Genomic DNA, 27,471 nt, shown 5'->3' with positions numbered 1-27,471 from the left:
GTATTTTCAAGCAAAATTGCATTGCAGATAAATGCAGTATTTTGCTTTACTTTTTGTAAGTATGTATTTACCCTCAATCCACACACATTACAAGTGAATAATACATTCATTTGCAAGTTTTTTTCATCCATCACATATTTTATTATAATTAACCTAGTTTTGACAAGAGCTGGATAGCTTTATCGACATTTTTTTGTCTTTGTGACTGAAATTTTATTGAACTTTGGACATTGGAAGACATGTGAATATCAACAAACATAGGACAAGGAGTGAAGGACAATGCATTAATAACTTTAAAGTTAGACATTAAACAAGAAAAAAATAAATACAAGTTAAATAAGAGTAGAAAAGAGGAGTTTGTGAGCAAATGCAAGGGTCTGGTGTGCAGTTATTTACAGGTAAGGAAGCTAAACCACGGGTTTGTCTTTGAGGGCATGGAATGGAATGACTGAATCTTTCCCATTTCAAATATTCTGTCCTGCCCAGTAGAGAGAAGGACACCCGTTCATACTGTATGTCGCCACCACAGAAAGCATATTATGCCAATCTGTGATTGATGGTGCATGAACTGACTTCTATTGTTGGATGTAGTGCAAAAGGGAACACACCTTATTTGCACATGGTTGAACATTGCCCGGATTAAGTAACTCTGAATCCAAGATTTGCAGTGTTACAGTTTGTAAAGGCATGTGAAGTGTGGTATATACAAGATTGGATGTTCACACTCCATGTGAACGGGGGACTGGAATAACATGAACTTCAGTGGCAACTAGAGACAAGAAAAGCTCATATTGTCGCTTGCTGTGCTTAAGATGATATGCAGGGTGAAATATTTCCTCAATGACAGTCTTATACAAGTCTCTGTCCACCCTCGTAAATGAACCATACACCCTCTCCACACAGACTTTTTTTTTTATGTTGATGCAGCCTATATTGTTTTATTTTTGACCAGTACTGTAGCATTGTCTTCAACCTGTTCCTCCTTTTGCATCTAAACTCATCCTTGCTTAGAATGTCCTAGTTTTGTAGTTTTAAATGACCTAAATGATGTCCACATAAGCCTGTATCTCATGCTCTGATAAAAAAACAACCAATGACTATAATATGATTTCATGATATTATAAATTTAACATGTTTATGTCTTTCCAAACATATATAATTAAGCCATCCGCATATTTGAAGAGGAAGAAAGCAATGGAATTAGATGAACATTTGAATGCGTCCATGCATGTGGGCATCTTTGAACCTTACTGTTTTATAATGGTTGTGAACTGGTGGTGAAATGTAAATTATAGATTGAACGACATACAATATGATGTAAGCATCAGGCCCGGTAATTGTAATTATTTCCCTGAATAATATACGACATTCTGGCGTGCAGCGCACAGATTCTCATACTAATTCCCCATACACTTTAAAATCACTCAAGGGTGTTTATTGTGTCTAAATAATGAATAGACACAGCCTTTACAAGTTGACAGTGAAGAATTTCTGGTGATCTCCCTTGATAGAATGCATTTCACAGTAAAATAATTTAGCCGAGCACAAAATAAAATGTATGCATTACTCTCTCTTAAATTCATTTCCTAATTCAGATGGGGATAGTTGTTTTACAGTCAGCATTTTGCTGCAGAGAGGATGATAAAGAGGGAGATGAGCAAGTCAGTAAGGTATGAAGTGTTGGCTAAATATTCTGTTTTGTCTTGCTCTTGTTCTAGATGAACATGGACATTTGAAAATATACCTGCCCAAGAAGCTGCTTGAATGTCTACCAAAATGCACCTCGCTGCCAAAGGAGAGACACCGGTGGAACACTAATGAGGTAAGGCCACTGCTCCTTATCATAGCACTTTCTGCTCAATCCGTCCCTTCACAAAATGTACCTTACCATGAGACACGTCGTTCTTTCAGGCCTAGTTCAGACAGATTTGTTAATTATGTAAAGTCTCTTTAAAACATCAAAAAGTTGCATAGGTTATATATATATATATATATACTGCATATATATAGTATATATATATCTATATATATATACTGCATATAATCAGGTTTAGTTAATTATCTGGTATTCCCTCCACAGATTACAGCAATTAGACAATTAACATGATAGTATAACTGCATAAACGGTTTTTAACAAGATGCGTTATTTTAACTATAACTGTAATTAACTACTTAAACTACATTCCTACATTTATCATGTTTTACATTTAAAGTGCAACTTCAGACACATTTCTGAGCACATCACATTTGCAATCATTTAAGTGAAATGATTTCAAATTTGAATATTTTAGCTGCATTACAATTTCTTTCCCTAACAGATAATTAATTGCCACTGGGCTTTGCATGGAGAGGAAAATCTTTTTTAAATTGATACAGTGTGTTCTTGGGTCGAATATAAGAATAAAAGACAGAGTAAACTCTCTGTCTGTCTTCACATTTAAACCAAAACAGTTATAAAATGTCTATTTCTTCTTGCAGTTATTGTTTACTATGGATTTGCCAATGCTCATTCTGCAAGCAAAACCCTGTTGGCATAAATCGAAGGTTAAAGTCAATTGCATGTTGAGTCTTATTCAAAAAACCTCACTGCTGCTGCATTTAGAAAGCATTATAGGGGGCTCTTGATTTAAACGTAAACAGTGTTTAACATTGGTGCCATGAAAGCTCAAGGTGTCTCGCATTTCACATTTGCATCACATTAGGGAAGATAACACACCACTTTACATTTTCTTTCTTGAAAATCAGATCTGAAAACGCTTTGACAATGTCACAGACTCCCTTTGCTGTGGTTTTCTTTTTCATTCCTTAAGAGCCTAATGGACATTTTTTTTTTTTTTTAGCTCTTCGGTCATTTACTTTAAATACATGTTCCTTAGGAATTCTGCATTGAGTTACTGTTGCCTACTACAGGCACATGGTAGATAATGCATAATTTATTCTGGTATTTTTTTGAGTAATTTTCTAAATGCACTAAGAAAAATTACAAGACAATCTTCATGATCTATGCACACATAGTAACTGATTTCAAGTCTTACATGTGTTATACTGCATTTCCCTAACAGGGACTTACTGTTTTTTGCATCATTTGCTTCAGAACTAATTTGCCAACCTGCTCTTTTTCTCAGGGGACATGTTGATGAGTTTATCTCTTTTGTTTCCACTATTGATACATGACAAACTGCTTGTTCTTTTCTGAGAATAACTGCTAGTAATTAGCCCTAAATACACACCATGACAAATCTTAAAACTAATATGCAAAAATCAACCATCCATGGCTTTGATTAACACATTGTGACCATATAAATATAGTCATCTGCAGTGATGAAAGCTAATTGACTGAAAAACAACCAGATGATAAGGCACCAGACAGGCTAATTTCTAAGGACCAGGATATTCAAAAAGACAATCAGTCATTGACAAACAGTTAAATATTATTTTACACCGACATTGTGTAGTCAATATATCTTAGAAAATAGATGAAGGAATTAATTAATGTGTGGTTAAGATGTGAATCTGTACAAGTAGTACGGCAATTACTAAGGCAAACAATATGCAGGTTCTGATGCGCTACATCAGTTGCCGTCTCCATCCAAGTCTCTTTGCTCCCAAGCCCCAGTTATGAAAAAATGTACAGTATATCGCTTGTGTGTTTCTAATTGGCTGATGTTGTAACTTGTTTGCCCTGTCTGACCTGCATTGTGCTGCTAGCAGTCTAAATTAATTAACATGGCTTTGAAATTGATCTCAAAATGTAAGTCTAAGCATTTGCTGGGGATAAATGCTGTCAGCTACAGTTGTTAGCATGTCTTGTCATTTATTACAAAATTTAATCATAACAGACATTATTTCAGGAATTACACCACACTGGGCTGCTGTTTCAGCTGTGGAAGTTTGGTGGGGTGGTAGGAAATTGGAAAGAATTAGCAAAAAAAGATTGTTTCAGTGGTGTTTTGGTATGCATGCCAATAGTGTTTTCGAGGGTTGAACAGAGGAAGGCAACCTTTCCTAAAATCCAGGACGATTCTTTTTTGTGCAGACCATGCAAATCAAAGTGTTTGTGCCTCATTGCTAGCAGACGGACAGGAAGGGAAGGATCTGAGAGGCTTCTTGTCGGTGCAGTTGTGTGACTCTTAGTGAAAGTGACACCTCATCAATTCTGTGCATATTTCTGGCACTAGCTCAGCATGCTTAATGCACTAATTTCCCACTTTTTACTCTTAATGAATCTCAGTAGTATGGTAGGTTAGAGCTGCTAAGTTAATTCGATATTATATGTTTTCCCCATAAAGTTTAGCTGCTTTAAATTTGAAAACTATTGCTGTTAAAGAGGACAGAAGGGAAGGAGTGGGAGCCACTCACTGTGCAATTAATAGTCTACTCATACATACCTCATACACTCTTCTTTTTTTGTGCAATAACTTAATTCACCACTTAAGTGCAATAATTTCATTTCTGTCATATACAGTCATGCATATTTTATCTTATACTTTTTTTCTACATTTAACTTATCTGATTTCATTTTCCATGTGTTTTATTTGACCTGTATTCTTACATCCACTTCATATATATTTAACTGAGAGTTTATTGTTTACTGTTTATTGTTTTTTTTTAAACTTTCTGTATTTATTTAGCTAAGAGTTTATTGGTTATCTTATACTGTATTTTTTTTATACCTCCCTTGTGTTTTTGTAAGCTACTGGAAATTAATTTTCCTTGCGGGAGTCTAAGTCTAAGTTAGTATAATTGGCTTTAAGGTAAAGTTAAAGTCCCCCTCAACTCAAAGATATCTTTTTCTTCTTGTTCCTCCTGCTTGGGCTTCACTGTGTAGAATGATGTATGTTCAGAGTTTGACACAGGAAGGCTGTTTTCACATTGATCTGCTGAAAGTGGAAAGATTCTCTGTGCTCATTGCAAATCTGATTTTAAAGGGCGAGCCTATGAGCATTATTTGTGACATCACAACTACTTTGGAAGTCAATCCTGGTCCAATATTCAATTTATTCAAGTGATGTGGAAACTTGAAGCAACCAGTGCACATACAGAGAATGGGCTTGTAGTAAGGTAGGAGACATCTTGTGTCCAGCAGGAACATTTTATAAATAAACTAAATGTGCATATTCACAGATTCTGGAAGTTGTAATGCAGTAGAAGCCTCATACATGATTTTAATGTGGAAATCCTACTTTTATTTGTGGAAAAAAGCCGGCTATTTTTGAATATGTCTTAATACATGTCTGGAGGGGATCACTCAACACTCACAACTATGTCTCTTCATTGTAGCTAGGTTAATACCCTTTATTTTTGCACATTCACATATCCACTGGACTTCCACAAAGGCATCATTTGCATTCTTGAAATGTCTGTAAAACCACTTGAAAGTCGCACGTACTGCATGAAGGAATAATCATAAAGTGTCTATTATTATTTTCCCCTGCCACCCACTTTTTGCAGTTTTACATTATTTGCACCTTGTTCAAATCTGGGATAATTCAGTTTCAGTTTCATTCAAGAAGAGGTACACACTTTATTTTACTTCTGGTGGAAATGATTGAGGATACAACTTGCTGTTCGGAAACTTTAATCTTGAAAAGGGGGGGGGGGGTGTTGAGGTGAAGGGAAGCCAATGCAGAACAATTTATTTCTGTCTCATTCTTATGATTCCCCTGCGTAGTTTCATGAGAAGGTGTGCAGCAATACATTTCAAGCATTTACTAGAAAATTAGATAAGCCAATCAAAATCAAAATTCAAGGGAGAGGATGGGAGTTTAGAGGGTTGAATGGTACTCTCCTCATTGAATCAAGAGCAGCGTGCAAGGTATGGATATGCTATCAGCCTTCAAATTATCAATGGAAGCGAAACACATCTGTTATAATAAGAAAAGCCCACAATAAACAGTAGTTGCAAAGTTGCAAAATACAAATACTTCCAGGAAGTCTATATTTATCTTGTTTGTGTTGCTGCCCCCTTCAGCCATTGATGTCCCCATGTCTCTCAGGTGAGACACATAGGAACAAATCCTCACAGAATTCCTCTCAGGTCTGCAGCCAAGTGCTATTGTCTGCTCAGTGCTCTGGCACCGTGACCTCTATTTTGCTAGACATTTCGGTTGAGATTAGAATCTTTTTAAAGGAGGACATCTCACACAGGAACGGCTTTAGGCTTATATCCCTTTCAAGATCAAACAGAGTCAGTCTGATGTTTGGTTACGCTGGCGTGAAGGTTGCAGGACTTGAGATGTGTTGGAGAATTGCAATTTTACCAATGCTATTTTCAAGATGGACTTTTTGCTCCTTGGTTCACTGATTCAGGCTGTTTTTTTATTATCATCATTATTATTATATGATTCAATGTGTATCATCTGTTGGAAAACTACCAAAGAAAGAAGATTATTTTATTTAGGCTCGCCTTTTCTGCTATTCAGTTTGAGTTAGCCCCTTAACTATGCACTTCTGTAGCAGCTCTTATGGCCATATAGTTTGAATGACAGCATTTATGACTTGCTACTGGAGCCCTGAGGACAAGAGCGGGCAATATTTTCTGTGCCGCAACATACTGGATTAGACGCTTCAGTGTAAACCTCCTTGCAGACATAAACCTTGCTGACTTTTAAGAAGTGGCTCAAATGTGTGACATTATAAAGCAAACACAGACAATTTGCCAATTTTGGAGAAGCGACTATATTCCTAGTCACTCAGTCTTAAAAAGCAGAGAGGAGTACAGCATGAAGCTTTGGTTGAGGGAGGACACTAGGCCTAAGCTGGTGTGACACCCTCAGCCGTAATGAACGGCACAACGCTCTGAGTACTGTGAGCTCCCACTCAGCTTAGAGGGGACTGCTTCTGAACTGGTGCTGAACCAAAACAGACAAGAGAGCATCAGTTCAGGCCTCCACCGGACTGCTACACATTTAATGCCCCTGTCGTCAAGAATAATCCTCTCCGCCTCACGCAACCGCCAGCAGCAGCCCAGCGTGATGCCTGCATGCAATATGCCACCGTCAGGTCAGAGCAAGAGCACCAGTGGAAACACTTAGCGGACTCACCGGGCAGCGTGTGTAACAGACAGGGAAGCAGCGACCAAAAACCACAACAAATGAAATTAAAGGCGAGATTGGATAAACCTGAGAGACTGTCAAGATACACGCTATAATGACAAGCATGATTGTATGCAGTGTGGTACAATAATTCACTCCTTATCTCTGACTAAAATATAATTTGTGTCATCTTGGATCCTGCTGTTAAGATTTTATGCAAAAGTACACTCTTGAATACAATTATATAAGAGAAATGGATATTTTTTTATTCGTTTATTTGTTCTTTGAAAACAGTGATGACTCTTTTTTTCAGTGTTTTTTTTCAAGTAAGATATTTTAAGTAAATATGAAGGGATAACATGGAGTTTAATCCAACGAAAAGGTCATTCTTGACTATTTATGAAATTCCAGTTCACCATGGTATCTGTAGTCTGTTTTAAATGTAATGCCACAACCATCAACATTTCTGCTTTTCACAGTCTAGCAGTATACAAATGGAATTTAGTGTCTGCATGGGAAATATGGTTGGTTTGTTCTCAAAACAAAGCTTCACTCACTGTTCATCCCCTATTGCACCCCTAGTCACCTGCAAATTGTCCAACATGTCATGTGACTTTGCATTTTTTTTGAAAAGGTCAAGGGTCTTTAGTTTACTGATTGTTCTCATCTGAGCATGTCTTCTCCAACTGTGACTTGCAACACAGTTTAGCCCAGGAAATTGATTAGAGGAATGGGTAAGCGCTCCAGTGATGATACAAGTCTAGCCGGCTAGGAAGAAACTTGAACCTAACAGCAGAGTGCTGCTCTGATTAAGCACTGCAAAGCGAATGTACAATACTGAGCTGTATCAGACAGATTCCGACGCAACTAATCCTCTTATTAATGTAGTTAGATGACAGTCTAAAACATTTACCTCACTCATTAAATACATGATATTTTCTGCTTAGTTTCCCTGAAGCTTCACCTGGGTAAAATTTCATAATATATCAATTTAATAATAATGTAATATAATTATTTCTCCTGGCATTAGCTTAGGCACACTTTATTTCAGATAAAGTGGCGTGCCTCCACTACAAAACACTGTGGGAAACCCTGTGAAACCTCCCCCAGTTTGTGTTTGATATTAGATTGACAGACCTCAAGTTGTAGTGAGTTTGCTTACATGTATTTATAGCACTCACCAGCTCAGCCTGGCTGTGAAAAATACTAATTGACTTAGCTTCAGGGCCAATGCAGAAGTACCTTAAAACGGCATTCTCATTCATTTCCAGCAGGCGACTCCACTGGTTGCAAAAAGTCAATAGAAAAATGCCCCTATTTTTCACATAATAAATTTACTCAGTAAACATGTTACTAATGGGTTTATGGTCACAATCTCAACTCTTCTTTTATACAGCATGATGATCATTTTGTAGTAAAATAAACAATAAAGCAGGGCATGCTGTAGTGCAGGGCTGTCAATCAGGATAGAGCCTTGGCAATAGATATCCACACTAATACATTAAAGTAGTACATTAAAATTGGCATTAACTTATTTACAGGTCTTGACCCTCTCAAAGTGTTTTCACTTCATCAGAGCTATTGTAACATTTTGTCCGCCTAAAATGTCTTGATCAGTGTTCAGTGGTTGCACTTTGCTAACTAACCACGCTAGCTAGCAATTGCTAGCCTCAGCTGGTAACTTATGGGAAACTGCAACGTCCACCAGAGGATTTTTTCAGCCATTTGATAATCGACAAGCATTTAGCATTTAGCTTAATGCAGCACCATCGAAATGTCACTTCTGGCTCCAAAATACCAAGATTTAGGTCATTGCCAATCTCCTGGCTTTAAAACGATAGTCCACAAACCAGCGGGTGAAGTCCCAGTGGCTACGTCCACTATTTTTTACAGTCTACGTGCAGGCCTTAGATTTCGGCTTGAAACTCCTGGTGCAAAAGCTGGACCTCATTAAAACACTGTCTGGATACAAGCTTTCTCCTATGGGTTACCAGGACTTGTATTAGAGATGTCTGGCTACCTTGGTCAAATTGCCAAGTATTTGACTCTTCATTGCCATTCCAGATACATTTCTGTCATTACACTTCCAAACCTGAACAGTCAGTGTAGTTTTTATGGATGTCATTGCTCTGATTGAACACAAGGTCATGCTTGATTAAATGCTTATCTTCATTTGAGTTCCTTGCCATGTGTGGTTTTCTCTGTGGAGAGTGATTAAAATGACTCTCACCAATTTCAAATGTTTACAGAAATGTTCATTAGTTTCTCTGGGGCAATCGGTTGAAATTAAAGGTCATGTTTGTCCGTATATCTGTTTGTTTGTTTGTTTATCTTTTGGTTTGTTGATGATACTTTAAAAAAAAAAAATTTGGTTTACATGCACATTGTTCTTCAGTAACAGGCACTGAGAACATGTCAGTGAATAGAGTGGGAATATCCTGTGGGGATCTATCTTAAGCAAGGTTCAGATTATATTTATATCAGCTCTTCATTGAATTACTAAATTGTGGATGAGATGGCAAAATGCCTGCACAATTTAATCCGTCTGCTCAGAGAGAACAGTTATTCAGCCACGGTGTCAGTGACATCTTCTCATTATTTCTTTTCAAATTGTTTTTAATAGGCTAATTTATATGTTGAGTCTGTGTGGAGCGATCAACACTTTCATCTTACTGTAGTTTTCACTCAGTTACAGTTCACTTTAAATATTTCATGTGCTTTTTTCATCGTTTGGCTGGCGAAAGTAGAAGACAGGAAGATAAGGAATTGGTAGAGTTTCTATGGACGGCTGACTTCATAGTAACTTCCTGTGAGCTTGATAGCTTTACTGATTGCTGGTGTTGTAGCTTACTGTGAAGTGTCAATTGCGAGGCTACGGTGTAGTCAGGCAGTTGTAATAGGAACCCACCAGTAAGGTCATTGAAGGGGTCCTGCATGCTACAGGGACCCTTTGCTTTTTCCTCTGGATGTGCACATCAAGGCAGGGGTCCTCAGTATCCTCTGAAGACAGGGGTATCCACTCAAAATTGCATGACCTCTATTTTAGCAGATACAGGTCACTCTGTGTCCTGTGGGATACCTCTAAATTGAACCCAGCTTGTGTCTTCGATTTCTTTCCAGCTCTCTCTTCCTCTAGTCACCCTCCTCTACTCTTATCTTCTGTCTCTTTCCCTTTTCCCTCATGTGTTCACTGAGCTGCAAAGCTATTCAGGTATAGACGGAAAGATTTCTACCTTTTTTCTCTGAATTGCTGGGTCAGGATTTTTCTGTGCGGAACCATTTTGTAATGGAGTTTAACTTTATTTACTAGATAAAGGAAAATGAGTTCTGCATTTGATGTGTGCGTCTATGCTTCAATAAACTGTTATATTGTTCCTTATACAGTAGATGTTAGTATGAGTGAATACTTCTGTTCTGCCAGCCATGAGTGGGATAGAATGGCAGTAGTTCACATTATCATATTCCCTTCTATGATTCACTCTGTAATTTAAGTACCCTCTTGGAACTTTTAAGAGCATATTTGCAAGTTGATATGTTTTTTTTTCTTTAGAGGGGACATATTATGCTCAAGTCCATACTTGTATTATGGGTTTCTTCTAGAACATGTCTACATGCTTTAATGTTCAAAAACACATTATTTTCATTATTATTATATTTTTTCTCTTACTTTCTGTCTAAATAAACCTGCATTCACGCTCTGTCTGAAACACTCCGTTTTAAAGAATTTTCCTTTTAAGCCCCCTTGCATCCCTAACTAAACATTACAGCTGTTTTGGTGTTCACTGCCTGTAGAAGTACCTCCATTTCCGAAACTGTTAAATTTGGATTTTTTAAAAAACATTTGGGGTCCAATTCTCCACTCTCTGTAGGCTTTCGTTTGGGCATTCTTGACTTGATTCTGTCAACCTCCTTTCCATTTCTGAATTAGGGAGAGCTGTGTATCCAACGCCTGCTGCACTTATAACTTTGTTAATTCTTAAAATATGTTCTTTAAATTTCTGAGATATGATATTTAGAAAAAGCCTTTATTGTATTTTTTTTGTATTTTTCTTTTATTCTACAGCAGCAATTAACAGATTTGAAATTAACAACAAGCAGCCTGTAACCATTTAAATAGAGAAGAAATCCTAGGGAATTGACCAAAATGGAAACAAAAAGAAAACCAAATTGGAGCTTGGAGGAAAATCTGCTGCCCACAGAGAAGGTACATCAGAGAAAACGTATAATACAAGGGAAATGTAGTACCAAATTGACAAGAGTAGACAAAAAAGATGCATGGAAAGAGATTGCAAACAAAATTAATGCCAGCTTTACTCTTGTCGTCTGTACCCAGTGGAATACAAAAAAGTGGTTTAACATTCTGTCAGAAGGGTGTCAGGAGATTGCAGCATACAAGAAGGCTGCTGCTTAGACTGGTAAGCTATAAAATGACTCTATTCTGAATTATGCATATTACTTTGAATAGCATATTGTTCATGACCAGTGCTATATTGTTCACCGAGTGTGCTTAATGTTTTGGGAGCGCCGTCTGTACAATCAAGTTTTTCAGGCTCACATCTCTTCTTAAAAAACAATGTGATAGAAGAGCAAGACACAGTCTGATGCGCCGAAGTGTGTGTTGGGTAAAGTAGCCTTTGTAGGCAATAAAGTTTTATACCCCGGTACCAGACTGTAAGGAGGCAACAATACAGATAATGTTAAGTGATAGACACAATATATGGCACAATATTGTAGGAATGGTTCATGGCTGACTAAATGTCTATCCGCCTGAATTCATCCTTTCATAAAACCACCTTTACGCATTCACTTTTGAAATAAGGATGCAAACCCTGAGCTTATGTTTTCTGGCAGAAATGAATTACTGACTTCATATACTGTAGATGTAAAGAAAATATGTCTGAGCAATGTGACATCTTTTTTTGATGAGAATAGGACAGACAATTCTTTGTTAGAAATCCACAGATTATTAGTTGTAGTAAACTCTGAACAGTTTTTGTATATAGTAACACCTATAGCAGTCTTTATAAGCTTTAATTTTAATGTTACAATGGTTGTATTGCATTTCCTCTTTCGTCTGTAGTTTTTGATTGCATGTACTGTATAGTGTTTTGTCCATCCCCTGTGGTTACTCACCAGATTGGATATACATTTTAAGCACACCACATTCCCTCTAGATAGTTCTGATGAAGTACATCCATCTTAACAAACACCATCTTGTTTGAACTCCTTTCGGAAATCCCCCATAAAATTGTTCCTTTGCAGGGCTGAGCTTGGGCTGAGTTGATATCCAGGATGCCTGCCCTTTCGGTTATGTTTTTGTTGTCCATTTTTAGATGTTCTAAGTTGTTTCGTAACGCTTCATGTAGCTTAGTATTTGTTCGGCTCTACTGCTTGTCCCATTTTGTATTTCACCAAGGTTAAACAACAGCGGTGGCCGGCAGAAGAACACCATGTATCTTTTTATTTTTGTTGAGAGTGGAAGCAGGGAGAGAGGCTACTTCAACGATTCCTCAGAGGAAAGAGGATCTTTTTTTAGGCTATCAAAGGAGCACATCATTTCCACCCTATAACATGTTATGATGGAGTTGAGGTCGGAAGATACTTCATCCGGCTCCGGATGGAGGAGGCTGCCCTGATTCAGAGTGAATGTTTCACAGGCATTCTCCAGGAAATCCCTTTGACTCTTCTTTGGACTCAGTAGGAGGCCTGGTGTTTGGGTTATCACTGTAGGCCACATGGGTTCTTCTGATTCATGGCATCCTTCCTGCTTACCCCACTCACTTTCTTTGGTCCTCCTCTCTCTCTCTCTTTTCGTCTCTCTCTTGCTGTCTCTGTTTTTGTGTGTTTGTCTTTGATCTCTAAAGGTCCTTGAGAATGAGGAGCCAGCAACAACAGCAGGCTAGGATTCTCTGTGGGCCTGTTTGGATCCCAGCCCATCATGCCCTTTTCTATCTGATGGACAGCTCCAGGCATGGCATGTGCCTCTATAGCCCTGCTGCATTAGGCCTTCATCTGATTAAACCCGCTCTCATTGTCAAAGGCGGGGAACTAGAACTAGGGCTATCATTGACCTTGTTTGTAAGCAGCAGGGACGGCCTCAAAATGCAAGCGTTTTCTTGCATTTATCCGTCCTATAATGTCTTTTATTGTCTTTTTTTTGCTAAACCAAAACTACAAGATGATACATGTAGCTCTTCCCTGTTTTGGGGGAAAGTTTAATGGAGCCACATGCTGTCCAAATTATATATTTGTATTTTTAGCTTTCCTACTGCATGTGTTAAAGCACTTAAAAATTGCAGACAAGGAATCTGAGCATTTGGTACAGTAGGTTGACATGACTGTGGATACACAGTTAACTGAGCTGTCATTTTCTCTTGTTTAAAACCTGGCTCTTCTGTCTAGAAGAAAGTGTGACTAAATAACAAGGTGTTTGCTTCAAATCAGACATGCTTATCAGTCCAGTATTGAATCTTACAAGTTAGAATCTTAGATAAGGAACCAAAGTTATGATTATTTTATAGCACAGTTCTTTTTTAATACAATAAAATACAAAATCAACAACCATAACTCTTTTCCTAATGTAACTTTCTGCACATGCAGACCCACATATACAACGTTTGTATTTGAACCTGAGGAATATAAGGGTTTACTTTTCAATCAGTAGTATGGCTAAAATATATATCTTACTTTGTAACATTAATCCCGCATAGGTCGCTCTGACCTTTTGGGTTGTATTTCAATGAATCACAGTATCAAAGGTTATTCCCCATAAGTTCATTGTTTTTTTTTCTTATCAAAGCTGCCCATTCAGGCAGCTCATTGGATCCTGGTCCAGCAGGATTCAGATGTCCTTTTGGTTGGATGTCCTTGAGCCCTTTGTTCATCTGGGCAGTATGTGAAGTCCCTTTTCTCTTCGAGATGTTTACACATCAATAAAACTGGCTGAATTTGAAAAATAAAGCTGACAAGGACATAATGATCCATCCCACAGGTCTCAGACTGAGCAAGTTCTTAAAAAGCTTTTTAACACGGATAAAGTTGCAGAATAAGGAAGCTCTCAGTAGGCTTGTCTTTTAACGGCTGTTTAAAGTGATAGGTCACTCATTCTGTTATTTTTTTTAACGATCCTTTCTTCAGAATCCAAGTGTTTCGCTCTACTCACCTGAATGTGTAAACGTTGCCTTCTTTGCCAAACTCTCTCAAATCCAGCAAAGAAATTATTAGCAGAATAAGCTTATACATTATAAAACTTTAGGACACAGTTGTGCAGAAGGAATTATACTAATATTATATAGAAACATTTAGAAGAAAGTGGACACTGAAATGATAAGTGACAGCAGATTGAGGTGTTTGTTTTATTGCTCAGCTCTCTCCTTTGATTATATTCTGTATAAGCGTTTTTTTCTATCTTTGGAGTGAGGAATATGTGAAACTCTCTGGCAGACAGAGTTTATAGAGTTGCTGCAAGGGAGCTGATTGTGAGCCACTCAGTAGCAGGTACTACAAAGTGGAGCAATTGTAAAAACTGTTTCTGCTGCTACTCTTACCATGCTAAGATCAGAATGGCACCGAATCAGAAACAGCGTTAAAAAGATTACCATCTGATTGATTCTGTTTTTAATTAAATAATTACATTGACATTATTTTTACGTTACATATTTCCAGTGCAGTGAAGATACAGTATGCAGCTTGTGAAGCAGTGTGTCTGATACGGCACTCGGATTCCCATGTGCTTAGCTTTGGCTTTCTAGTACTTTCTCTGACCAGTGACATTAGTTTGAGCCGTCTTTTTCATCTTTTTCCTGTTTTATTCTTTATACTGTAGGGCAGGTCTCAATTAATTCATAGCCAAGGACCCCTTACATGGTAGAAAATACACTGGGGACCCTCTCATGTATGTCCCTTGGAATAATTGAATATACACTTCCATATTCTTAGGTATGTGAAATATATATGATTTGTTGAACTATGAAGCCTTGTAGCTTTAAACAGTGATGTATGGGAGATTGTTGTTTGACCCCTTCATGCTAGTTGGTGATGATTTTTGGTGAAAGACAGCGGTGTTTGCTCTCAACACAGTGTCTTTCGAGAGTCCATAAATACCTGTCCTCCTCCCCTCCCCTTCCTTTCACTCCCCTAGCCTGTCCTTTAGCAGAACCTTGAAGCACCATTGAAATTCTGCACTGCCTTTTGAAATCTCTGTTGATGAAGCAACATGGACCCACAGTGGCGCTGCTATTCTCCCACTGCAGGATATTTTTCAAAGTCAAGTTTATATACTATGAGTAGAAAGGAGGGGAAATGCTTAGAAATCTCCCCTGGACTGGAGGCATGAATGCTTAGGCTGGGCTGAGATTCTCTCATGGCATGTTCTCTTTCTCTATAGGACATGCTGGCAACTGTTTTCTGTGCATTTCACGTTGTGATAATGACTCTTGGGTTATATTATATGCAACCAATGATGCCACACTGAAAAAGCACATACTAATTGCAAATTGATAATGGTAAAGTAGGCAAAGATGCTGTATATTTGAGCAATCATCTCTCATCTACAGTATGGAATTGGATGTAACTTATTTTGAACATTGAAAGAAAGTAATTTATTTATTAGTTTATTTTGTGTGTATGTATGAATAATCAATAATATGATATAATATAACATAATATAATGGATAACCATAAGTAAGAAGAGGCATTAAATATCCATCACCGCAACTAAACTACCGTATTCCTCCTCTTTGTATGTGAAAAAAAAGAAAAGAAAACTAAAACTAATTACAACTAGGCATGGCCCGTGTAGACATTTTACCAAACATAACCTGTACCGAATTTCCTTCAAATCCAAAATGTTATCATATTGGTGGTCAGTTTTCTTTAAGACACCGAGCCATATATCTTCTCGTCACCTACAAAAAATAACCACATGAACTTTCGGCTCCGCATTAAATTACGTACAGCCTCTCACGAGCGGCTCCATTAGTTCGGTTATAAACAAATATAATAAGTTATAATATGGCAGCTACTTGGAAAGTGTATGGAGCTGAGCTGCCAGTTAGATTAAATGAAGCCTCATTGCACTGAAGCTAACGTTATCTCCCAAAAAATTGAGCAAGCTAAGCTACAGCAACTTGACAAAAGTAGTTTACTACATTGGAGCTATTGTTTGGACATCCATTTAAACATTAATACACATCTGTGTATGGCGGTAGCTTCGGTGATTCTCAGTTATTTCTGCAAAAGCGCTGCTGTCCTTGGGTTAATATAGCTTGTGTGGACACTGCTGCACTACTTGACCATTAAACGAGCTAAGCTATGATAAACTTTTAGATTAAGAAAACAGCGATGCTACTGAGAAATGTCGTTAAACTAGCTTGTACCACGGACCAGACAGGCAAAACCATAAATCGACCCAACTCTTATAGCAACAATATAGTTGGTTAGCGTGCTTTACAAGTACATGCCCCCTCATCATTTCTGTGCCTCACAAAAATACTTTTTTTATATGCATGGTTTTAAAGTGTGATATTTTTACTTTGTTGGTTTTTCTTCCTCCAGTCAGTTCCACAAAATCCTCCCACACATTGTTATGCAGATACTTTTAAAATTATTGCATACAAAAGTTTGTTTTAAATTAAAATTTAATTTCAAGTTATGACCCCCTCTCTGTCTAAGACATTTATTGTATTTTGCCGGAAAGTTAATGTCAAAATGCCAGAATTTTTGTATGTAACTATCTTGCAGTAAGAATTGGTTGGATTGATTGGCATACCGCTCATGGTCACTGCCTGCATATTTTCACTTCTTTGCTACATTATAAAATGCATTTGTTTTGGATACAAACACATTTTTTATCACTTCAATATTTTAGTGAAACACATTTTTCCTTTGCCACAAATTGGTCCTACAGTTTGGTTGACAGAGGAGTGATTGATGTTTATGTTTCTGTTTTTTTGTGATGGTGCTTCTGATGCTTTGTACATATCTCCACACTGCAAAAATATCTTGTAAATGCAAAGTCTGTACTTTGCTGCTATCCTTGAGAGATGATTGCGGTTTACAATAAAGTCAGCTGCACACATATCTTCATTAAATGCGGGTTGATAAACCATTAATCCATTCAAGCACAGTTTTATTTCCATTTATTCTTGTCCGCCCACACAGTTCAGCAAATAAAGAGAGAAAAGTCCCTCCTGAGTATTTCTTGACCGAAAAACAATCTCATCGTATATGGCTCTGATGTCTGATGATAAAGGGTGTTTTTTTTGTGTGGACACAACTCTGTTTCTCTCTGTGTCCAGTCACTCCTGTGACCTTTAAGAAGACCATCTACTGTATTGAGTTTCCAAGTGTCGTGTATAGTGTGTGAATTGATCATAAGAGGAAGAGATATGTTCCAGTAAGACTTTCCACATTGTGTGTGTGTGTGTGTGTGTGTGTGTGTGTGTGTGTGTGTGTGTGTGTGTGTGTGTGTGTGTACGTGTGTGTTTTATTGTGTGTGTGTTTTAGTGTGTGTGTGTGTGTGTGTGTTTTAGTGTGTGTGTGTGTTTTAGTGTGTGTGTGTTTTAGTGTGCGTGTGTGTGTGTGTGTGTGTGTGTGTGTGTGTGTGTGTGTGTGTGTGTGTGTGTGTGTGTGTGTGTGTGCGTGTGTTAAGCTGTGGCTCTATTGCCATTCATGTAGTGTTGGGTTTAAGTCAATATTATATTAGCACTGCCATCGCATTTTCCAAAACCCCATGAATAATGTAATAGTTAGATATCCCTTCATATAAATACAGCCCATTATTGCTCTGTATCCTTAGTAGATGTAAGACAGTTCATAGTTTCTTCCAACAGATTTGATTAACCTTATTGCTTGGTATCGCCAAATGCTGGCTTAAAGTTGTTGCCACAACAGATAGGCTCCTTTCAGTGGAGAAAGAGACCTTATAGTGACCTTGTTGGAGACAATCAATGGCCTTTATCTCCCCCAATGCATAATAAATCCTACCAAAGAGTTGGTCCACACATCCCTGTAATGTATTGACCTGCACTGCCAACATTTATCAACTGGACTTGCTGGCTAAATAATTTAGCTTTTGAGCTTAGACCATACTTAGTCAGTGGCGCCCAGACCAAGTTTGGCCTGCCACGTTAGATTGATGTGCTCCACAGAAACTAAAGAATAAAGGAGAACAGAACTTTATTAACCCTCTCAAGCAGACAAACTGGAGTTCAACTTTTCAAATCTTCTTTCTAAACACAACACACATACAAACATGCTGCATGCATACACACACAGGCCCCATTTAATTGGAAAGGTTAAAATCCAAGGTTAGTCAGTCAAGGTGCATGTTTGTAGTCTGACTCAGCCATACAAACATTACAGCTACTATAACACCTGTGCAGTTTCTGTCTGGAAAACTTGAACCAGCTTGTACCCAGAATCAAATCTTTCATCTTCTGGCTTCTGATGGTCCTTTTCTTATCTCAAAACCAAACTTCCTCCTCTCAGACAGACACCATATATCCCACTCTGCTTGAAGATAAGGAAACCCCCTCAGAAAGAAGTTTGTCCTATATTAGGCTGATTTTCTAAACTGTACATTTATGTTTGTCCTGCTCACTTCTTTACTGTTGTATTGCCATAGGGCTTCCAGTCATAGCCTCTTGAATCAACATAAGAGCTTAAACTACTGTTGTCGGTAGAGGAAAATTGCTTTCATTTACAAGAGCAAACTATAGATTTTTGCTAAGACTGTTAGTGGCAGGTATAACAACCCAAAGCTTGCTTTAGTGCTCAAACCAGAGTAATTGAATAGTTAAAAACAACAACATTACAATATCTTTCAGTGTCTGACAGTTTTTAGAAATGCTGAATTTATTTACGCCTGTATTATTTCTTTGCTTCTTTTTCCACACTTGTGTTTTCCTCAAGCGCAACTCCCTCCTCTTGGATATTCGCCCTCCGTAATAATAAGAAATTGATGTTGCCAATGTCTTTTAGTATAGCAACACCCGATTATCATACTTAGCATGAATACTAAACAAGAGGAAGGGACGTGCTCAGGCTCCAGTTGAACCTTGATCCAAAATCTCCCTTCAACCAAAGTATATTCCCCAAGATAAAAGAGGTAATTGTTCTGATAGGCTGATCAAAGCAGTGTATCACTGTACTATAAAGGAACACCTGGAAACCTAATGGGGAATTCTGTTGTAGCAATGAGGGCACTGGGCAATGCATAATGTATTTGTACATAATGTTAATGTAAACATCTGCTTGGGGGCGTTTTAACTTATTTATCTGATTTACTTCACTCTCCCTGTGGCTGATGATGTGCTGGTCTTAATGGCCAAATCCAGGCACATGAAGACTGCTTTCCTGCTGTCCTTGGCTTTTTTATGCTTGCTACAATACGCATGCAGCATTTGGATGGGTGTGGCTGTATAAACGACATTACTGATGGTCCAGGGGGCTCAAATAGCCCTAGATTACCTCCTCAGTAATAAAAAATATATTTTTGAATTAATAGTTCACTTGATTATAAAGACAAATTTAATAATTTGCATTTATTAATTTAGTTCGTACTCACCTATTTTTCCTCTTTTTTTTTACTTCAGGCTTGCTAGATAAATATGTATTTTAAAAAGCAATGTATTAAATGACCCTACCAACATCACCATTCTTTAGAAAGCCTCAGCCAGGTACTTAATGTCTACTCTTTGAGATAATACCAAGGACATAATATCCTTTTCACATCCTTTTTTTTGGCATACAGTGAAGTATAGTTTTTGGAGATTATTTATATATTTTATATATTTATTGTATTTTGGCACCATTGTGGATAGCAGTCTAACCTAATTTAATGCCTGAATGTTAAGGTGTGTTTTAATAATGTCTTGCATGCTGTAATTAATTAAACAGACTGGTCACCTAAATCAAGCTCCATACTGATGTTTGGACATTTCATAGCATAATGCCTTCACAGATATATCTGAAATTATGTAATTTAAACAGAAGGGGGGCAAAACAAATTCTGCATTAAAACATAATACCTCCTGTGCTACTTCTTCAATGTTTCTCAAGATTGCATCATTATGTAAAGCATAAGCCAATAATCACAAGTTTGCTGATGGAAGCTAAATATATCAAACTGTGGTAAAAGCTAATGTTTGTATTAAATTGAAGGAAAAAAAAACAAGGAGATTTTAATACAGATTTTCTTGCTGTTGTGCGATAAGGCATCAAATAAGGGATGTATATTGTCACTGCATAATAAACTACATCAAGCTCTTGCTAGTGGATTTCCAAACCTGTTAGCACAACATGCTATCTGCTGCCAATGTGCTGACATGATGGCTTTTCCAGTGAGTGAGCAGGGCTGCCAATAGTGTCTGGCCTGCAATGGGCTCATGATGTAGAAAGGAGGGGAGAGCAAGGCTCTATGCTGCTCTATAAATACCCCTGTCACGCTTATTTCAAATCAGCCCTGCACACTAAAGGGCTGGCGTGAGTGTTCAGGGTGTTTTTCACAAACGTCTTCAGAGGTCCAGGGGGTCTGAAAAGGTCAGTGTTACGCTCAATAGCACATTCATATGAGTAGGTTTGTGCATTGATGTTTATCGTGGCGGGTGTCGCAGATAAGTAAAAGTATCATTAGAATTAATTATCTTGTGGGTTATGGGATAAGGCTGTGATATTGCTGCGTCCAATTGCTGTAACATTTATCATACTCCACATGGCTGTGTGGATGCTAGATGAATGAATGATTTAGACATTATCCAAGCAAGCATTATTAGCATATATTACATTCAAAACGCTGTCACTGAAATCCTCTGTCTATTCCTCTTTATGCTGTTTGACATCCAAGACATCCACAAATTAAAGTTGAGTTTAGAGCCTACACAACATGCTTACAGTAGTGCATTTAGGTGCACCGCATAAACTCTTGAGAAACTCAAACTAAAAAAAAAGGTTTAAATAAAAAAACTTTAGTAAACTGTGAATTTGGATAATTGTGACACACCTACACACTACAATACTTCCACCTTTGCTCCTGATGGACAAGAATTATAATTCCGTTGGCCCCAAGATTGCTTTGTCACTTATATGTTGTTTTGGGGAAACGAGTGATGCTGTTGTTTTTCTTGGGAGAACAGTTGCTTTCCTATAGGTAGCTATCCTTGAGACCAGGGGTCTCCAACCCTGCTCCTGGAGAGCTACTGCGCTGCATATTTTAGGTAGGCCGTCTCACTCTTAATGTAAGAATTTGAGTTGTAACAGCTTTCTGTTAAAACAGAAATGTAGTATGCATAGTGTCCGGAATAATAACTACAGTAATAAACAATAGTGAGTCAGTATCACAGTACTATTAGCATAAGCTAGCATTAGCATGCTACACTGAAGGGCAGGAACAAACTCGCTCAATGACACATTGCAATAAAACGCTAAAGTAGCTGAAACATGACTTATGTTATACTTAACAAACTTAAAGATGCTCATTTACACATACAGTGTCCACTCCTTGGCCATCCTGAGTTTAATAACAATCTAGCTAAACTTTGCGTAAGCAGCAATGAGTCGTCCAGTGAACTGCCTGTCCATTTTAAGTTCAGCTGGCAGATACACTAACACACCTGATTCTAATGATTAGCAAAAACCCATGACAGGCTTCAGCTGCTTGATATTAAGCAGATCATTAGAATCAGGTGTGTTGGAGTAGAGAGAAACCTAAAACATGCAGGGCAGTAGCTTTCCAGGAGCAGTTTTGGCTGCCCTTAATGAGTGCTGTTAGGGTTAGCATTGTTACAGTCAGATTTGTTTCCAAGTTGTTTCCATAAATGGCTCCCTTAAGGTGCCAGTGTTGGGGAGCCCTTGATTTAAAAGGCAAACACGCCTACCTGATGTCACCGCCACAGCTGTTTGTGCCAATGATGATGAAGTTTCCAGGGAACGGATGATAATCCTGACACTGCATCCTCTCTAAGTCAGTGAGCCATGCAGTATAGATATGGATATGTCGCTGGAAGATTGGGAGGTAGATTTCCCATCTACACCTCCTTTGGTGGCTGGTGCCTCAGGGGAGCAGCTATGTAAATAATGAATGCCTGTGGGTGTGAAACATGCACAGATAACCTTCAAGTCAGGTGTGGATCAGTGCCTTCATATTAGCTGATAGGATTAAGGTGAACATCTACAGAAACCTCTCCATAAGAAAACACAAATCTAGCCATAGCAAATAGCAGGTTACATGGGTACTGTACATCATGTTCAGCTGATAAGGACAGGTAGAGGTAATCATTGGGGAGTGGTAATAGTTCAACAATCTGATGATAGCAATGACAGAGCTACATATCTCTGCCTTTCTCTAGCTAAAAACCAAAATGAGCAGCCTGACCACACTTTTAGAATAATTTCACTGAGCTAAAATCAAGCTCGGCTTGTTTGACAAAATGTAAAACTCATGAGTCAGGTTTAATGATGGATGATAAGTCACAGAAAAGCAGTGACCTGTGCATTCAAAGGACTATTAGACTTTTTATGAAATATCAATCCGCAGGCTTCGAAAGGATACAACCTGTCTTACTGCCAGTTTCTGATCTCAGTATTCAAATATGGCAAACAAAATATCAGTGAGATCCTCCTGCGTCTGGGCTCTGTTGAGAGGAAAATCTCATTTAGCATATGGCATCCATAAGAGAGGAAAATACATACAGAACAAAACTAGTTCTCTCTGTAGTCCCATCTGTCTGCAGAGGACTTTGGGCACCCAACAGCGTCCTGCTAGTTTCTCTTTCTCACAAGTCAGCTCTTGCTGTGCAAAAAAAGATGCCCCACATTTCAATAATCTCTGTCATGATGCCCTGCTCACAATCACTTCACGTAAAATGACATCACAGAGTTGGAGGCTCGAAGGAAGAGTGCTTATAGTAGACTGGGTGAATAAATCTGGGAGAATGAAATCCACCATAAATGACCCTCCAATTACAATAAGGCAATGTTGTTTGGCTCGGATGAACACTTAGAATTTGTGTTATGGAAATAATGAATCTGGAAATTAGTGCCCTTGCTTCTTCTTATTTGGCTGTGTGAGAGAATTACACCTGGAGTAATAACTCATTAAACTGGAGTAATTAGCATAAACAGCTGTAACACAATGACCCCTATTCATCAAATATATTGCATTGCATGTTTTATAATGTGTATCTATCTGTCTGTCTGTCTATATGATCTGTTTAGTTCTTTACCAGTTGTACTATACTTTTAACAACACATTGCATAGCATTGGCATTGCCTGAAGGTCAGGGACTGATGATGTCCATCTGTCTTTGATTCTTATCCCCCCAGCGAAATGTTTATGGTCTGAGCTGGCATGAGGAAATACAGGGTGAGTGAAAGAGAGACTGCAAGAGAGATGAGGGGTTTGGACGTCATTGCTAAGCTTAGCTCCAGGCTGGTCCTGAAGGAGAGTTAAACCTAAAGTCCAAACCAAGCTCAGAGAGAGGGTTGGAAGTTAATCCCTCATCCTCAGGCAGGTGTATCACAAAGGCTAAACATATACATAGGAAGAACGACCAAGGGAGAAAGTTGGGATAATTGAAGTCTGCTAAGAAATGAATATGTGCACCCTTAGGGTGAGCCAGCTCTGCTTTGTGGTATTACTTCTTAATGTTATCAAGGTAAAAGAGACGGAGGTTTCATTGCAACCTTTTTGACATTGTTTATTGCTACCCAGCTTGGGAATTTAAGAGAGTATTAAGGCTGTACAGAACCAGTGTGTTAACTAGCTTACCTCCATGTTTACATTTTTGTAAAGCTGCTTCAGTCAGGAATGAGGAATAGCTGCGCCTCATGCCACTGGCAGTATGTGTTAGCCTATCAATCGCAATAAACTTGCAGTTTAATATTTGTCGAATGAGAATTTTATCGATCAGCATGGTCAGCTTCAATGTCTATAGATAAAAAGGCATTGTAACAATGCAAGCCTTTGCTGACCCATGGAGAGGGAGTATGGGTGATCATTTTTTGTTCCACTAGCCTTAATCATTCATGACACTGCCTGTTGTCTCTACAAGGTGTCTTTGTCTTTGACTGTCCTGATTCCCCTCAGCAGCAAAACAGCCAAAGTCAAATTGAATCTAGAAAGGAGGATTTTAAACGGAAAGATAAGGGGGCAGATATGCCTTAATCATCATTTGCTCTTGATTAGAAAATCAATGGCCTTTGATGCCAGAGTGCATGTCTGCCTTTGGAGTTAAGAGTGTGACAATGACAATGTGGACTGGAAAATTGGCCTTTTAAACAGCTACCTTTCTCTTTGTTGTTTGGAACCCCATTCTTTAATGCAGTGAAAAGTCTCCTCTATCACATAATGTCTGCCTGTCAAAGAAATTACTTTTTCTCTCGCTCCTTGTGTGAAACTTTGTTAAAGAAATCCTTCGAAGCTTAGAAAGCACAGGGAATTTCTTAGTTTGTAGAGCTGACTTTCACAGTATTTTCTTGATTTATGTAACAGATGAGAAATAAAGTTGTCACTCAATTCTCTGTGGCAGTTTTGAGATATGCCAAAGAGAGAAAATCTTTGATGTGTTCCTAGGTTTACCTGTCAGAAAGGTTTAAAGGCAGTGTGTCCCAAGTTATATTGCAGCTAGACTAATGCAGTCAATCTTTGCACCTATGAACTGCATCACAGTTTTTGCTCTGTGTAGATTTAAAAAAAGACATATACAGTTTCTCAAGAGTTAACCTACTATTGCTGTATTTTTCAAAAGCCCTGTGACATTTAAAGTAGTGAGGTTTTGCTTACTTACCTTTCATATTTCTTGAAAATGAATATTTGTAACTCCAAAACACCCTGTACAGAAATTGAGCAGACATGCTACACAATGAATAGCATATGCCTTCCTTTAGCCTACAGTGTAACTAAAACAGAAGATGGGGAAGCCTCACTTTCTCTCCTCTCATTAATATGCTATGGGTGATGATTTTAAACTCGGCTTAACAGGCATCTTTCCCCCACTCTCCTGTCCTCCCTTGTCTTTGTCTTTGTGCCATGCTGTTGTACTTGCTGTGTTTTTACCAGCTCTGCATATCGATCCTGCTTTATCACCAGCGCCTCCCCTTGCAATATAAGCCTGCAGGAATATGGATGAGGTCTGGTTGGCAGGGTTCAGGCACTGCTGATTAATATGCTATGCGTGAGGATATGATGAAAATTCACATTTATATGTGTTATATGAACACTGATCTCTGTGTGGAGAACATCCGTAATGGTAAATGAGCGAAATGGTGATAAAGAGTTACTGCTTGTAGAAATCCTGAGATACTACTTACTAGCAGTTTGTCCTTGCTTGTCACGTACACTGTGCACCAGTGTATATAATATATTGATTGCAAATCAAATAGAGGACTGACAGCTTCTAATCAGTGTAAAGGTATTAGCTGTTGCTATCTATGATGTCAGAATTCAGCCACTGATGCATTTCTTCTAGAGCTAACATACGCACATCCTGTTAAGATCATCTGGTTGCCTCTGTGATCAGACAATCTAGTAGACCTTATGTTCTCATTTTCAACCCGTTCTCATCCCAACTCGTCACACACTGCCATTTTGGCGGGACCGTTTGGGCTCACTTGGCATAGTACCGTCCATCAAAAGCATGAAGCTCCAGGTCACTGTTTTAAACACGGGGTACACGCTGTTTACGTTTTGAACTCAAATAACTATGCGGTTAGGTTTAGACAACAAAACCACTTGGTTAGGGTTAGGAAAAGATTGTTGGTGGGGTTAAAAGATGTGTGTTTGTAACGTAACTATGACGCACAGTGTCACATGTGTCTGTGCCATATGCAGTAGACTGTGACAAAACAGCGGTATTTGACGCCATGGGAATGAGAACGGCCTGTTATTTTACATGTAATTTTAACTATGCCCCACACACTTTGTATAAAGTGCAGGTGCTGTGCCATTTCATAGACGAGTTGAAAGATTTTTTCAACTCGTCTATGACACAAATTTAAATTGAATTAGACCATCATATTACTTTCATAATTTTGTAACATGGTGAGTTTTTTTTTTCTCTCTCGCCTCCATTTCATATCAAAGTTACAGCTCACATTACTTGTAACCCTGATATTTTTTAGTTCTTTGAACCTGTGTATGCCAACATGGAAAGAGAGAGGTGTAGTACACTTTTCTATTACTACTTTGATGTCAGAATGGTATTCAGGGACACAAGGATAAAAGAAATTGCTCACCACTGCAGAGCCCTGGATCAGAGTACCACATGTGAACACAATTAATAGTGTTTGCAGGTGCAATCATGCCTTTGTTGCTGCATTAGTGACCCCTACTGGTTGCACTGTGGGAAATGGGTTGGGATCTTGGGGTGATAGACGGAGTGAACCAAATGCGTAATTCCCGTCTCCTTATTGGGGGGAAAAGAAGTGACTGGCGTGACTCTGTCTGTATTGGTGGCTAACAGTGGGTGTTGGCAGTGAAAGGGTCCACAGTGCAATGGCAAGTGGAATTGTTGAACAAAATAAGAAGAATGACCAGGATTTGTCCTTGTGGCTTCTTATTAGTCCGTCTTTGGATCACCCTCAACTTGGATAAAAGTAGAACTGAAATGATTAGTGCATTAATCAATTATCTGAACATTATTCTGCAACTATTTTGATGATTTAAACAATTTTTTCTAAGATGCAAAACATTCTCTGGTTGAAGATGAAAGAATGATTGGATGCAACTATAGATAAAATTAAGAAATTACAAACCTTTACTTGGATAAATGGTTTGGGAATATTTGTCTAATTCCCTAGTACTAACAATTAAATGAAATATCTCTAACCAAACACGGATAAACCTTCATCAATTAATAAAGAGCACTTTTCAAGCTGACATTTCTCTGAGCTGTGCAGGTAAATGCTTCAGCAGTAATGCCCTTGACTTGCTTCAGTTGGTTTTGCACTGAATAAAAGCATCATTTTAAGAGAATTACGTAGCCATAACAACCATCTCAGGTACAGCATATTGTGTCAGCTGCAGTTTTTGAAAGTGAAGCAGTGTCTCATTCACCCTGGAATAGCTGCATCAATCAAACAGTAGTGATACGGCTTTCATTTTTTACCAATAATGGCCCTGTTTCCTGTTGTGCCTTCCAGATCAGATTAGTCATTGAACACTAAACAGCAGTGGACCAACTCCATATAAGCCACTCAGGTACTTACACTGGTACAAGTCACCTCAACACCTGCTCCAGTGTAACATGAACCGTAATGAAACATGCTGTACAGGTACACCACACTAGTGATGTCACGAGAACCGATTGCAATACCCTTTGATCCTAAAATAAAAAAACACAGGCGATGCCTATCTTCTTGAGGCACCAGAAGCAACAGAAGCATCGAGACCCTGTAAGTTTCGACGCTGTGACTCTTCCGGAGCCATGGACATTAAAAG

General features: G+C 38.3%; 1 protein-coding gene across 1 annotated transcript in view; it reads left to right on the top strand.

The window, feature by feature from the left end:
• camta1a (calmodulin binding transcription activator 1a) overlaps positions 1-27,471 on the top strand; it is a gene marked incomplete at both ends in the record, with an annotated part of 289,669 nt that overhangs the window by 13,008 nt on the left and 249,190 nt on the right. The window contains 1 exon segment of the mRNA XM_083920379.1: positions 1,719-1,822. Coding sequence (XP_083776505.1) covers positions 1,719-1,822 — 104 coding nt within the window.

This window comes from Echiichthys vipera (genome assembly GCF_963691815.1).
Source record: "Echiichthys vipera genome assembly, chromosome: 9".
NCBI lineage: Eukaryota > Metazoa > Chordata > Actinopteri > Perciformes > Trachinidae > Echiichthys > Echiichthys vipera.
The sequence above is the reverse complement of the archived record's forward strand: the minus strand, read 5'-3'. Positions and strand labels throughout refer to the sequence as shown.